The sequence below is a fragment of the Sphaeramia orbicularis genome, chromosome 1, assembly GCF_902148855.1.
Source record: "Sphaeramia orbicularis chromosome 1, fSphaOr1.1, whole genome shotgun sequence".
NCBI lineage: Eukaryota > Metazoa > Chordata > Actinopteri > Kurtiformes > Apogonidae > Sphaeramia > Sphaeramia orbicularis.
Window position 1 is genome coordinate 21,902,900 of NC_043957.1, and position 15,928 is coordinate 21,918,827.

The window sequence follows — 15,928 nt, forward strand, 5'->3', positions numbered from 1 at the left end:
CTCTTCTACAGCCGAGATACCTGCCTGGCTCAGTGGGTAGAGCACGAGACTCTTCATGTCAGGGTTTTGTGACAATAAAGACATTATCTTATCTTAGACAGTATATAGGAACTCTTTGCTCTTGTACTACAGTACATTAACAAAGGGAATGAAACTCAATATGGTCACGACAGAAACAATCCTAGAAATCTAAATTAACAGTGATTACCAACTGTAAGGATAATACCCTGCAAATCAATATATAACGTATGATCTTATATATTTTAAGCACATTTTAAGCAGATCATTCTCAGGGTTCATTACTGTTAGTCTGGGATAGCCTTGTGTTTCCGAACCTTAGGTCAGGGTCATGGAACTGTTTTACTGGATTGTCAGGAAAATTAAAATAATAATAATATGTGAGTTGATTTTCCTGAATAAAAGACAATAATTTATAAACAGGGACTTCACCAAAGATATGTGAAATGCAGAAGAGGTGTATCCATTATGAAAGATGTAACCACTTAAAAATATCAGAACAAGACAGACCTAATGACAAGGAAATTGCAAAATGTTATGGTTCTCATTTTAACACACCACCTGTGGAGATCACTATACCCTCACTGTAAAGAAAAGATAATACATGCATATGTGGAAAGTAAAACCAGCTACTGACGTAACAATTGACCTTTCATGTTATTGGTCTAGTGCCTTTGTAACATGCTTCAAACCCATTGCACTTCTATACTTGGCAGAGAGCAGTGAGTAGACTTTGGAAATGCAGTCTGTTGTCTCAAGATTTTTGCATATGTAAAAATATACTTGCTTCAACTTTGATTCAGAGACTTCTGTGTTTTCATCCAAATTTATGTCTAGAGTGCTAGAAACCTTCCATGACATTAACAACATTAACTTTGATTGCCACAAGATGCATCAAACCCAAAACTATGAAAAAGATCTGGATAAGTTGAAAATAACATGAAAATCAGACCTCATCACTGTGCCTGTTTGAATTCATAGTAGATAAGAAATATGCATGTTTACATACATATCTAGACATTGTTCTAACCTCTTTCTGTTTTAATATATTCATTAAAGTGAACTTCAGTGTAGAATTAAACTTTTATAGATAGTAACTTTATTCTTAGTATTAGCTTCAGTACATTCATTTTTAAGCACTACATCTATCTGTATGAATATATATATACAGTAAAATTTACATAACTCTGTCAGGATCAAAAATACGATTACAGAGCTGTTCAGATTCTGTGATTGTACAGTTTAATTATGGCCTAACTGAATCTAGATCTATAGGCTACAGATGATATATTAGTGGTGTACAGTACATTTTTATTAATTGTCCCATTAATGATGAATCTGAAAACTGCCAGGATTGTTCTTAACAGCTTCATCTTCATGCCTGAGTAGGATGGTGGTAACTTTGCAAACTCTTGTAAAATTCTTTGCACCAGAGTCTCTGGACATCCCGAGTGTATATTTATGTTATAAGGGTCTGGCTGTGGTTGTTTTTGTCCGCAGTGTGATAACTCTGTTTACACCTGCCCAAACAAACAACACTAAATAGGAAAAACAAATACAGCTGGACTCAAATGGACTAAAAACTGCAGGTGTAAACATAATGGTGAAGCAGTCACAGTGCAGTTTATGGAGCTCTGGAACTGCCAAACCAAACCGGGATGCACTGCAGGTATTTACTTAAAGATGTTGATGCTACATGACCTTTTCAGTGACTTGCTTAATGAAGTAAAGCAAATGTCTGGAAGCACCGTTTAAGGTCGTCGTTTGGATTCGACTCAGGGACCATCATTCCATGTTTTCTGTCGACCTACATTATGTTACCACTGTTGAAATCTTCTCTAACTGTAAAAGCAGCAGATGTTTTTATGACAGCTTGAGTTCTGCTTGGGCTCTTCCAGTGGTTTTAATTGGACTGGTGAACATCTGCATGGCTACCAAAACAGACAGGACAGCGAACAAGAGCCTCGAGTACTGCTAAAGTGTGTGTGTGTGTCCTTTACCTCTGCGCTCAGTGGTTACAACCAGAGCCTCCTGTTCCTCTCCCCACCCTACAGCAGTACGAGCTGTCAGTCTGAAGGCGTAGGTCTGCTCGGGAGCGAGTCCTGTGACGGTGAACTGGCGAGCATTTGAACCGACCTCCACGGTGGTCCAGCGCAGAGGGTCCCTGCTATCTAGGCGGTAGGAGATCTGGTATCCTGGAGATGAACAGAAGGAAAAACAGAAGGAGGGAAAGGAGGGGGACAGTTGAAATGTGTGTGAAAGTCTGAGTTTCTGTAGAAATGTGTGTGTTTTGTGGCCTACTTTCGATCACACAGCCCACAGGAATCAGAGACAAAACACAATGAAATAGGAAAAAGCCTGTAAACATAACCACACAATACCATGAGTGACAGCAGAAATATAGACAAACTTGTTTCTCTGCAAGTGAATGAAACCATTTCTGTACTACAGAGATTAGCCTCTTGTAGCCGCTTATGAAAAACTCATTCTTTATTTTGTTACTGTGGATATAGGAATGCCAAAACTTTTATAAAGGCAAAGAATGTAAAAATTTCAACACTGGACACAAAAGCCAAAAACTGTACTCAGGTAAAAGTGCTGTTACCTGGCAAAAATAAGCACTGAAGTACAAGTCAATGTACTTATCAAATTAACTACTTGGATATGTACTATGTAAGTATTCAGTGGAAAAATTAATTCACTCCTAAGAAGCATGAGAAGCACATTTTTTATTTGGCGAATCACTTCCTCTACTGATATCTTCTTTTAATAAACGCAGGGAAGTGATCACACAGCATTTGTCTGATGAAATGACCCAACCTTTATCTTTCAAGTGCAACCAAATAGATGCTGTATTGAAAATAATCCAACAAATTATGATTCAAAAATCACTACTGTTTCATATAGACAGACAGATTAGATGAGTGTTTTTCAACCTTGGGGTCGGGTCCCCATGTGGGGTCACCTGGAATTCAAATGGGGTCGCCTGAAATTTCTAGTAATTGATAAAAATTTAAATAAAAACGTACTAATAAAATATATGGTGAGTTGACAGAGACAATCCCAATACATAAAAGACATGACAAACTGTGAAGCTGAAACTGAAGCACTGTGGTACTGTTTATCTGTCAAATGTTCATTGTGGTCAGTTTCAGATGCTGCAGCTCTTTCATAATTCATAGTTTGAGTTCTTGTTTGTTCAGTATTAATTGTCAGCCTTGTAAATCCAAGCTGGACTGACTGTACATATCCTGATCAAGGTAAATAAAATTCTCACTTTGTGCAGTAATCTACACCTGACTTTTCTGCCTCCGTCCATAATAACATACATTATATAGAAATAAGTCATTAAGCAAGCTAGCGCTGATTCGAACAATATGAAAAGTACCAAAAGATTTCATGGAGAAAACTAGTTAAAAATACACATAAATTGACAAGTATGTGGTGCTAAGCCTTGTGGTCATGTGATTATGCTGTACACTGTGTTTTTCTCCAGCCCACACTAAGCATAATATGTGGTAGTAATGCACATTAAATGCTAATTTCTACCTGCCACCACTAGACAAAAAAAAGATGATAATCGCTTTAATGTATAGTGGGATGGATTATATCATGCAGCAAGATTTCGTGACATACTGCGAAAACTGTCTAGTGTAGTACACTTTGTACACAATGGGGTATCTTTAAATTTGGTGGTGATTTCAACATGTACTACTTACTACTTTTGGTCCGAGCCAGTGTGCCACTAAATATACTATGTCATTTCAATAGTAATTAGGAGAAGAGAAGTGGCTGAATCAGTCTCTTATCTCCCAGAAAATGTCTTGTGTAAAATGACTCAATATGTCTAATTAGATGATAATGCTGTGATGTTTTATCACTGACTATCATAGATTGGGAGGACACATATGTGGTTGAAATGATAGTAGGTTCTTGTCTTTTTTCCTCTTGTGTGCCTAATTTGATCTGTAATTGTCAGTCTCTCCTCATCAGACCACATGAGTAAACATGCCAAATTAAATGTATATTTACAGCATGTAACATCAGAAGCAAGGAGTACTAATACTTAGAAAGCATAATATACTGTGGTTGCACATAAACCTGTTATTAAAGTAGAATTAACACAGTAATATACTACCTGCTCTGTGTCAGCTCAGTGTTGGTACAGCTGTCAGATGTGGGTTCACAGTGGAGCATCCTGCACTGTGTACTGTTAAGTTGTCTGTACACATTAGCCTCTAGTGTAATCTGAAAGCCACAGAGCTCTGCACAGAGCCATGTGGAGGCGTGGCTGTGGTACGACAACGCAGCACCAGCAGACCTGAGACTGGCTTAATGCGTAATGGAATATGCCTGAATTCATAGAATAATAAATAAATAAAGGTTTTGTGATGAATGTATCCAAATGTAATGGAATAAAACTAATGATTTTTCACTAAAAATCTAATCAAGTACGTGTCCAAACGTGTCAGTGACCCTGATCTACTGCAAATCATCAAAGAATTTTACACTTCTATGACCTTTATAATGTTTCAGGTGCATTTTCATTACACAAGTGAGAAGAGTCAAATATCTGGGGTGTGACAATCTTGTTTTCTAATTTCTGTGTTTTCAAATACACACACAATGAAGCTTTAAAAACCCTCACTTTTATATGTAGACAAGAGGGACAAATAAAGAAAATGTTTGATGTGCAAGATATCTATTTAGACTGCACAGGGCATAAAGATAGTAAAATGGGTTTTCAAATATGCAATAAATATGTAATTGTACAGGAGATACATATAGTATTGATTTTCCAAATTCTCTACAGCTGATAGTTTACATTATAGCTCTGTTAGCTTAATTCTGTTTTTAGACAGAAACAGTAAAACCAAAAATCACCTCTGTTTTCTGTACGGTTTGTGTTGTCAGTAGCTGCACTAAAAATCTGTTTGGAACCGAACAAGCGAGGTCAGAACTGTGGCTCAACAAACGACAACTTAGCAAAGATGCTAACACCCCATAATAATGTTATACCTTCATAAGCCTCAGAATCATACCTTGGTATCTTTGGCAGAACCTCATAGGTTTTTCTTTGAAACACTAAGCATAATTGAGGTAATTTTTAAATATTTGCAAGTAGAAACACTACATACAGCTGCTTTAAAGGGGTCATATTTTGCTAAACCCACTTTTATTAGTCTTTGGTTCATTTATTTGTGTATTTGAACCCTAATAGTTCATAAAGTTTCATTTTGAGCCCTCCAGGTGCTGCAAAGCTATCCTTATATTAATTCCAGCAAAAATCAAGTGGATTTCTACAACCCATTTTAATTCCTTCTTAATTTGTTAAGTTTTATAACTAGTTATATCACGACATTTGCACATATAAGGTCCAGACTTCCGACAAACATTTCTCCGAGTATGACATAATTGTCAGCAGTAGCTGTTGTAGTAAAAACTGAAAATATGTCCAAACCTTGAGCCAATTACCTAAAATGTTCAGTTGTTGGTTGTATTAACGAACACAAGTGGGTGAACAGGACAAAAAGAACAGTCAACAGGGGGCGGGGCATGAAGTGGCTCATTTGCATTTAAAGGGTCAGCGCTCAAAACGATTTGTCTTGTGTCATCAGTCGGAAATATTGTTGAAGATGAGCCTGTGGAGTTGAATTAATGAAGAATTCAGACCCAAGCATAACATTTACAGTTTATGTAGACCATGGGGAAATGTTTTAAAATGTATAATTCCATTTAAAAAAAGCAAAATATCACTCTTTTAAATAGTAACATCTGGACCATCCTGTCTTGTTGATCAACCAGATGTAGTGAAGTGAAAAAGTGACGACGTCTGTGCTACGTGACCATCATGTGAATATGGGCTTCAGTGTAGATGAGACTTGTTACTACCTGCTTCTAGCGTGCACACACACACACACGCACGCACGCACACACGCACGCACACACACACACACACACTAAATAAATATATAACCTCAGTTGTGTCCCTTTGGCTGTGACCCATGGTGTACATGTCTTGTGTCTGTTTCTCTGTCTCATGTGCAGTAGGCCATGTAATAACACAAACACCTTTCAGCACACACAAATGCACTGAAACTACTGATCCCAGACCAGGTTTTCCACAAGCCAGCTGCCTCTCACAAAGGCTCTTGATATATAGATAACACATAACAACGTATCCATCAACTCACCAACACGGGGGTGTGTTGAGGTGATTTGTTCACAGTAACACTGTCAGCATGATAATCTCCCTCAGAGGCACCTAATCTGGTTGTGCTGGTGATAATCTCATCAGATAGTCTGATTGTATGGTAATGTGAACGCAGTGTGTGACAGATTATTGGATAACAGCTACATCACAAATCCCCTCACATCTAAACAATTGGGTCAGAGAATGCCATAATTCTCTGTACTGAATATTATTAGGACATGGCTGCTATCACAAACAGACATGAGGCCAAATCTCTATTAAAAATGTCACTGTCATCTTATTGACACAGCGTTCCTTTTAATCCACAGAACGATGTAACACACAGACTATATCTCACACCACTTTAAGGTATTCATTAGTACTTTTAGCCACTCGATGTATTTTAATGGCCTTGCCTATGCTGATCAATAACTCTGAGCAACAGCGATGCTACTACAGAAATTGCTTGAAAGACGGTACATTTTTTAGAGCTGGAGAAGAGCGAGGTGTGAATATCAAGCTGACACCGCTAACTCAGACGACATTGATAATTAACTCTGATGTTTAGCAACACCAGGTAATTTCAGGAACTTAATGAGTGTTAATACATAAAGTTGTCTTCGATAGCAGTAATGTCAACTTCAGCTTTGGAGATAACGCTGACAACTCTGTCCTGCCGGTGTCCTCGGCACACAAGTCTGAATTACTTTGGATTGTCTAAACATATCTACATGTAGCTGATGCACATCTAGTGGTGTTTTTGGACATCGAGTGTGAAAATTGGAAATGTTAATATTTCAATATGTCATGTTATAACACATTGTAATGGCTGTAATAAACTACTGTAATTATTTCACCAGTTTAATGACTTTCCAACAGATTAAATAATGGTTAAAGGGGTAAATACAGTATGGGTAGAACTATCTATGAACCAGAACGCACCTACAATTACCAAAACTGAAATGAATCAACATTACATCACCAATGACAGAATAAACTGTGAAGCTCACTGCTCACAAATATCTGTATTACTGTATCATATGGTTTTCTCTTTCAAACAAAAACCTTTCAGATCAAAATAACCCCATGTCTTATGATCTTCACCTGCTGCATCAGCTGACAGCAAGATATCCCTTTAGACTACACAGGGCATAAGGATAGTAAATGGGTTATCTAATATATAATACATATGTAATTGTACAGGAGTTAAATGTAGCATTGATTTTCCAAATTCTCAACAACTGATAGTTTACATTTTAGCTCTGTTAGCTTAGCTCTGCTTTTAGACTGAAAACAGTCACAGTAAAACCACAAATCACCTCCCATTTCTGTATTGTTTTCAGTAACTGCACTAAAGATCTGTTTGGAATCGGACAAACAAGGTCAGAACTGTCACAGTTTAGTCTGAACCTGGAATTTAATAAACATATCATCATAACATAATATCTTTATATTTTCATACATTTCAAACGCTGCCATTTCAGCATCAAATTTCATTCTGTTTCTTCGGAGCTGTGTGAATTGTCAGAGCTCTTTGTTGTAAATACGCTGATGATGCTTAAATTTGTAAACATTTTTTTCGATTTTAAAGAAGAAATACAACATGTGACTCTTTTAAGGGCTTATATATTTTTAAATATTTATTTAATCTTGATTCAACCAGGTAAGTTAGTTGAGAACTTCTTCAAAAATGACCTGACACCAGAAAACCACTGGTGGTCTAATAATTATTTCCAAAGCTGTATTGGTGATATTAGCGGTAAAAGTAAATGAAAATCAGAGGTAGATAATTAATCAGCTGGCTTCAGACCAAATGATGCGACTCTGAATCAATGCACACATCAGCTGATGTAGCTAGGTTAGTCTAACAGGTTGGTATTATGATAAAGTACCTGTAAACTTCATGAAAATGTTGACAGAATCTTCCAGTGGTCTTGTTGGTGTAACTGTAACTAACGACACAGTAAGCACAAAGCTGTCAATCAAAGACCAACCCACACAGCAGACCTGGACAGCCCCCACCTGCCACTCAACCCTGCCTGGTCATTATTTATGGATGACTATAATGCTTTGCATGATTAAAATGGGTGAACTTACATAGAAATTCACTCCCCATACAATTATCATGAATGGTAATCAGCTGAAGAAATCAGAGCCATTTTTGTATCCAGTACAACTTAGTGAAAAGTATATTTCTGCTGTAAAGATGCATATTTTAGCTTTTAACTCAAGAGGTCAATTGAATGACTGCAGCTTTTATTAATACATATACTCTTTCACCAGCAGCTCTAGATGTTACTGATTGTATTCCAGGACACTCTGTCCCTGTCTTGTAAAAAACAAACAAACATAAAAATAAAAATTCAAACACATAAAATTCACAAACTACTCTGTAATAATAAAAACAGGTGTGTAATCTTCTTTTTATCATAGCTGCACACGCTGTAGTATTAAATCATTAAGTGTCTGTGCTTAATTTACTTTCATTGTTATCGCTAAACTAATATATATCCACAGACAACAGACGTTTCCTTAAACCATCACTGAATAGAAACAACTTTACAGCATAGATTAAATTAGATCTTATCAAGTTTATGTTACAGATGTGACATCAATAATTTATGAAGGCGGTAAATCACACTTAATGGCTTAAGTTAAGTATTTAATGGTGTTTTGTTATTTATGTAGTCTATATTAGATTCTATGTTTAATAAAACATAAAAAGATTATGGATGCATTAATTGATGTCAGTGAAATTATTTAGTTTGATGTTCAAATAAACAGGCGTTGACAACACACTGTCACCACATGACCTTTTCCTGTAGCTGTCAGTAATTTCATTTTACTTTACTAAAGTTAATCAGATGTTTTGGAAATGAGATGAAATGAAATGTACTCCGGTTCTGTAGGTGTTAGTCATACCTTATTGTTCTGTAGAGAATCCATAGGACACCCTTAACGTCTATATATTCAGTCTCATACAAAATGTATTAACATTCACATGCTGTGAGGGAGACAGCGGTTCTTTAAAACATGAGTTTCAAATAATAAAATTAGAATAAAGACACAGTAGGTCAAACTCAGGATGACACTCATGCCCTAATAAAATCAACAAACTGTTCTTTAGAGCACTCATTCTCAAAGATTAGGTCAAAACACATTTTATGAAGAAAAAAAAAGAATAATCAAGATACTATTGTTTTGATAGTTGCACTTGACAATGTTAAGTCTACAATGCAAGACTTTGTGTGTTCTTTCTGTTTCATTTACTGATAAAGTATATGAAATCAAGTTCCCTCTTCTCCATCTTTTGAAACAGCTATTCAAGACAATATTGTAATGTGATACATACAGTTACACCTCTGTGATGGAAAAAACTGTGTGTAAGTGATAACACATCACATTATAATAACGACTTAATGATTCTAAATAATTAAAAAGTTTATCAAGACAATGGGCATTTACAAAATATTATTATTAATTTTATTTAGATGATAATTCTTAAAATGTCACTGACTGTAGATTTGTCGTGCTGCTGTTGTTGATTCAGCCCATAGATTAATTATGCATTTTGTGCATGTAGGGAGTATGCGGAGTTCAAATTAAAGTATACATGTTGGCATACGTGTTGGTACTTATCAGATGCATACATGTTAAATATATTTAAATACATTTAAATAGAATTATTGTTCAAAAAGATTCCTAATTTTCTTGACAAAAATTTCTGAAATTGAATAAAAAGTGTTAATTGGCGCTTGCCTGTAAGAATGGTTTTCTCAGTGTAGTGTTCAGACAGATGCGTCTCATTATTATGTTGTGGTTGAACATGAACTAACTTAAAATACTGATTAAATTAATTCAATTCTTTGGTGAATATAATTAATTGGAGTTACATAAAATGACCCCAAACACAGAAGACATTTACATTTTTCATTTGTATATGTTTAGTTATTTATGCTGCCTGTGTTTGCTTGACAATGTTTGAAATTAATCAAATTGTGTTTACTTGTTTCTTTTTATTCAAGATTTTTTTTCATTCATTTATTTATTTTTTTCGAGCAGAAGAAAAAACATAACTTTTATGTGTACAAGGAACTAATAGCAGAGCAAATACATTAATAGAGGTGATCAAAACAATATAGCAATTACCATGTACACTTCTAATAACAAAATAAATTCAATATGTATTGCTTGAAAAGGAGTGGGAAGAAGAAAACTTATTAAATCCCACCCCCACCTCTCATTTATACAACATAACACATTAGTTTTGCTTCCTTAATGATAAAGTTACATCTGTTTAGAATCCTAATAATATAAATAACAGATAGTAAACAGATTAGGAACACTGATGTATATTATATTAAGTACCTAAATGATTGTCTGCATAACTTATAATACAATATATTTCAACAATAATTACATACCAACAATGGTAAACAACGACAAGCACACACCAATAAAGGTAAAAAAGAGCCAAGGATGGAATGGCCCAGCAGTCACCAATAAGCCCCGCCCTCCCTGTTCTGGGACCAGACCATACGTTTGTAAAGTGCTTTAAAACTGTGGATATTTTGGCACTGCTTCTGGTGAAGATCCAGACTGTTCCACAGTTTCACCCCACAGACAGACAAAAGCTCTTCCTAGTAGTTCGAACCTTAGGTAGTGTCGTGGCTTTCAGATTTTCAACCTGAAAGATCCAGAAATTACTTAAGAGGTGTAAAATAAATGTAATTTTTTTTGGACTGGAGTTGAGTCCAAGCATTCTCTCTGGTCTTCTCAGCCCTTTTTCAAGTTCGGGCAGAATAAAACAGAAAAAATTAACAAAAAACTTGACACTGATTACACCCAGTTATCATCTTTTTATGGTCATGTAAACGGGCTCATAATTCACAGTTTAATGTCTCTACTAATGCTTTGTAGAAAAGGTACAAAACGTGTCTTTGACATCTTTGCTTCTTTATGCTACTGGGATGTTGGTTGGGAATGTGGTTACATAAAGTTTATAAAGAAGCTGTGTGAAAAAAACAAAAACAAATGTTCCCCTGCACTAAATTAGTTTGTGGAACTTCTGTGGTCTGGTTTCTCCTCTGTCTACCTCCTGTGTGGGTCCCCAAAGACCTGAGAACCCGAAGAGAAATGAGGCAGTCATGAGCTCCGAGGAAACCACGATACTACAGTTATTTGTATCTGCATAAACACGCACATACACAGACCGTCGCTCTGTCTCTGAGTACACTATCCACTCAGCAAGGACACAGTGGGACTGTGCGTTTGTGTGTCTGTGTGATAGAGAGAGCAGCGTTTGCCCTCCCACTCATCCTTCTGTCACAGAGAGGTGTCGCGCTAAATGTCCTCCCCCCTGCCATACAGTCAGACATCACTCACAACGTCCTGTTCGACTCCCTCCCCTACTGAGAGGACAAAAGCTACTCCTCTCTCCCCCTGTGCAATGTACACACACACACACACACACACACACACACCTGTCCCTCCTCTCACCTCCATACATCTCTTCTCTGCCGTCTCTCCCCTTCTGTTCTGTTTCCAGCTCAGCAGCTCTCACATTCCTCTCGCTTCTCTTCCTCTTCATTAATGTGCTTTTTTCCCTGATTTCCCTCCATTTAATTTTATTTGCAGTTTTAGAGACAAATAATATGTGTGAATATGGATGCAGTGATACATTGGTCCAACATCAATCAGTATTGGCTTTTTGATGCCATCGATGACACTAACTAATGGCAGTGGTCGATGTTTCTACAGTATGTTCTACAAAAGGCTCCATGTCTGATTCCAACTAGCATCGGACTATCTAAGTGTATTACCTGAATCACCAGAGGAGTGTGTTGTGTGCTGATGTGTGTGTAAGCAAGTATGGGCACTAAACAACAGCTAATGTATGTCAAATTTAATCATTTATTGATGTCAGCCCCTTTAGCCTGTTTGCATTTAGCACGCTAGAGGTTAGCATGTGTCAATAAAGGGATTCTAAATAAATATAAAATATTCCAATAGTGGCCGTTTGATCATACATATGGGCTTAACTGGTGTTTAAGTTAAGCTTAAGCAGTGGTCATATATTTCATGAATGTATCGGTTCCTTGACAATGGATGAATGGATGATGATTGGACAAAATTGGTGAGTTTCAATACTTTTAACTTTGACTTTTTTGATCAAGATCTTTTTACTGAAGTTTTCACAGTATAATACAAGTGCAGTGCTGAATGGTCCTCACAGAAATCTGAAGTAAACATGGGTGGATATCAATCGCAGCTAGCACCATAGCAAAAACAAAACAGAACAACACAAAGCAAAACAGAACAAACAACAGACTGTACATAAAGTAATCCCTCCTCAGTCATTGCCAGTGCACCAGACATAGTAAAGGATCACTAACACAACAGAAACCTGTACTAGCAGTAAATACGAAGTGCGCAGCCTTGTTAAGCTGCACCTAAACGTCAAGCATTTACAGGGTTTGGAATGTTTTAAGGAAGGGACCCCACACTCTCTGGAATTTCCCATTTGATTGCTGAAGTGAGTATTTAATTTTCTCCAGGCTTAAGCAGAACATAATATCTTCCAACCACTGTGCATGAGTGGGAGGGAAAGTACCCTCCACCTGAACAGGATTGCTCATCGGGCCAAAGGGCGGCAAAGGATAAAGTGAGTTGTTTTTCTGTAGGTAACATATCCTCACCTTCCATGACCCCAGATAGAGCAGTCAAGAGGTTTGGTTCCAGTTTGACGTTTAACAGCTGAGAAAGTTTAACTTTGATTAAAAAAAAAAAAATAATAATAATAATAATGCTATCTCTTGCTTTAGATTACAAATAACAAAGGAGGGAAAAAAATGTACAAATAAATATATAGGATCGTGCTGGCTAAGAGCAGCTAATGTTAGACAATGTGATTGAAGACAGAGAAAAAATGCCACAAAACTGAGGGTTCATGTTGACTAAAAGATTCAGCAAGTGTTCATTGAATCAGTAAAAATATTGCAATTCTACTTCTTCTGTAAATATGAATATAGCCTACATAGTCTAACTGCTATTTATCTAAAGAAAATGATCGAATCTTGTAATTCATGTGCATCATGTATTAAACATTCTTTACAAACAAATAGGACATTATGTAAAGCTTGTATTTCACAACTAGTAAAGCATTTGATCTAACTCGAAATGTAATATTTTATTCAGATAGTAGTGAGAGAAGAAGGTGCATTTTCAAACTATTGTGTGATCTGGATCATCTGTGGCCAAAGTATTTTTTAAACCATTAGTATCCACCCAGAATTGGCACATCTCTATTGTACATCTCAATGAAGCTATATATGCATTAACAAAGTTGCCTTGCTTCAGCAACTATAATGGCCCTTTCCAAGAGTATTAACTTGATGACTGACACACAAACACACACATAAGCACAAATACCAACAAACTTCATCAGTGAAGTAGAAAGTAGAGAGCTGACCCTTGTCTGAAAGCTAAAAACAGACTCAGCTCTTTTCCATTTTACGGCATTTACTTCCTTCCCTCCTTCCTTCCCCTGAAAGATCACAGCAGTGTGTGTGTGTGTGTGTGTGTGTGTAAAACTGCTAACTCATTCCCTTTATAAGCCAAGCTCTGTCCTTCAGTAATTGGGAATAAATCTATTGTCACTACATGAGGGGAAATATCCGAACATTATTTCAGTGTTGCTCTCCAAAGTTTTCCTTCATTCTTGTGTGTGTTTGTTTTTGTGTACCTAGTAGGATGCCGTTGGGGTTTGTCGGTGGCTGCCAGACCACCCTAACTGATGACAATCGAACTTCTGGAAACACCATCCTGACAGGGGGACCTGGGACTGGAGAGAAAGAAAAATAGAGGAGGGAGTTGGCAGGAAAATGAAACTGTAGTGATATACATGAAGGGCAGCACAAAAACATTAATACAGCATTGTCATGACAAATTGAGTATTTCAATATCAAACATTTACATTCTTATATGCTAGTAAAACAAGACAGATATATATATATATATATATATATATATATATATATATATATATATATATATATATATATATATATATATATATATATGCATGCCCATGCACACACATATATGCATACAGAATGAGGTTTATACATTTTTAAGAGGTACTTCTAAAAGATGCAATATAGAAAATGTCATTTTCTCTCAGCTTCGCACCGTGTCTTTGTTCTTGATAAAAGCACATGTTCCACATCACTAAATACACGTCAATGTATGTGTGTGTACAGCATGTGTGAATGAGATACAGACTGGAGCCTCATTATACATTGCAAGGAACTGACATCCTTCATTCTTTCATCCTGAAATGAGAAAAACTTTTCAAACGTGACACTGATAGTAGAGAAAACATGTGTCTTTGTAAAGTTATGTGGACAAATTATTCTATTTTTCTATATTTGGTGGACATTTTGACATCTTAAGGGCACTTTAGCTGGTCTACAATTTGAGGATTAAAACTTGGTCTTCAGGGTTTGGGTTATCTGACCAGTTAACTGTCTCAATTATCTCCATTTATTTATTCAAGAGGATTCAGCTTATATGTTTTGTGCTAAATTCCTTGATTCTTGAACCCTTCAGAGCCTCTCCTCCGCTCCTCTACAACACTAACTGCTACGAGCTTAAAAAACAGAACCCGTGGCCCTGTATCTTACTGGCATGTTCTACCAAGAATCAATAAAAAGTTGAATATGTGAGGTTATCAGGTTCTGTTCTATGTTAGAGTCCTGTGGTCTTGATGCAGGAGATCAATCTCCCAGTAGAACTGGGTGGTACTTTCACCGGAGGAGAACTCAACTAATTAAATGAAAGTCCATGTAGGACTTCCTATTAGTGCTCAACAGGAACTATATTGATATCTGTAACCATTTTCATGTTATAAGCCATCAAACTATGGCCCATTATAAGTAAAGGCAAATTTTTAATATTTAAAAAATTCGAAAACATGCAAGAATCAAATTTCTTCAAAACTGTGAACAAACTTTGTAGACACTGTCCAAAGGAAGCTATGTATATAATTTCAAATGAATCTGACCAGTAGTTTGTTGGAGAAAATATTTGAAGAAATTGCAAACGAAGACAGCGATGAAAATTAAGACAATGATGAAGATGAAGACAGCGCCAGACACAGTGCCTTCACAATCGGCCAGTGAGCTAAACAGTGACTCTGCCAACATCAGCTACATATTCAGGTTATCTTATCAACATTACTAGTCGGTCAAAAGGAGCATTTGCTCATGTTCTATCAAAAGGTTGTCTCTGAGGGGAAATCAGTATCCAGGTTATGATGGACGTAGGCATCTGAGGTATTTGTTAACTCTGATGTGTCAACACACAGCTCCCAACAGCTCCCAACAAACAGACTCTAACCACAGACTGTACAAAAGGCTGATAATGTGGGAGCATTTCACATTGAAGTAAAGGTGGCTGCACTGTAGGTTTAGGTAGTTTTCATCTGCTACATTTGTGTTCAGTTTGTCATCTTTCTGACTACTTTGGTTTTTGATCATTTATTTGACTTTACATAAGAGGAGGCTTCCTCAATCAGACTGATGTTTTAAAGGGAACCAATCAGACAGGCAACTAATCGGCATATGTGATGTCCTTATGTTTATGATCCCAATACTAACTTTACACTAATACTAGGTAAAAACACACAAAGACACATGAATCTTACATATAGACACT

At 36.5% G+C, this 15,928-nt stretch overlaps 1 protein-coding gene across 2 annotated transcripts in view; it reads right to left on the reverse strand.

Moving 5' to 3' along the window:
- The window catches only part of LOC115421076 (protein sidekick-1), a 504,319-nt gene that overhangs the window by 65,653 nt on the left and 422,738 nt on the right, over positions 1-15,928 (reverse strand). For both annotated transcript variants that reach the window (XM_030136788.1, XM_030136797.1), the window contains 2 exons: positions 13,956-14,054; positions 2,019-2,213 (listed from right to left, as the gene is read on the reverse strand). In XM_030136788.1, the coding sequence (XP_029992648.1) occupies positions 2,019-2,213; positions 13,956-14,054 (294 nt within the window). The remainder of the gene's footprint in view (positions 1-2,018; positions 2,214-13,955; positions 14,055-15,928) is intronic.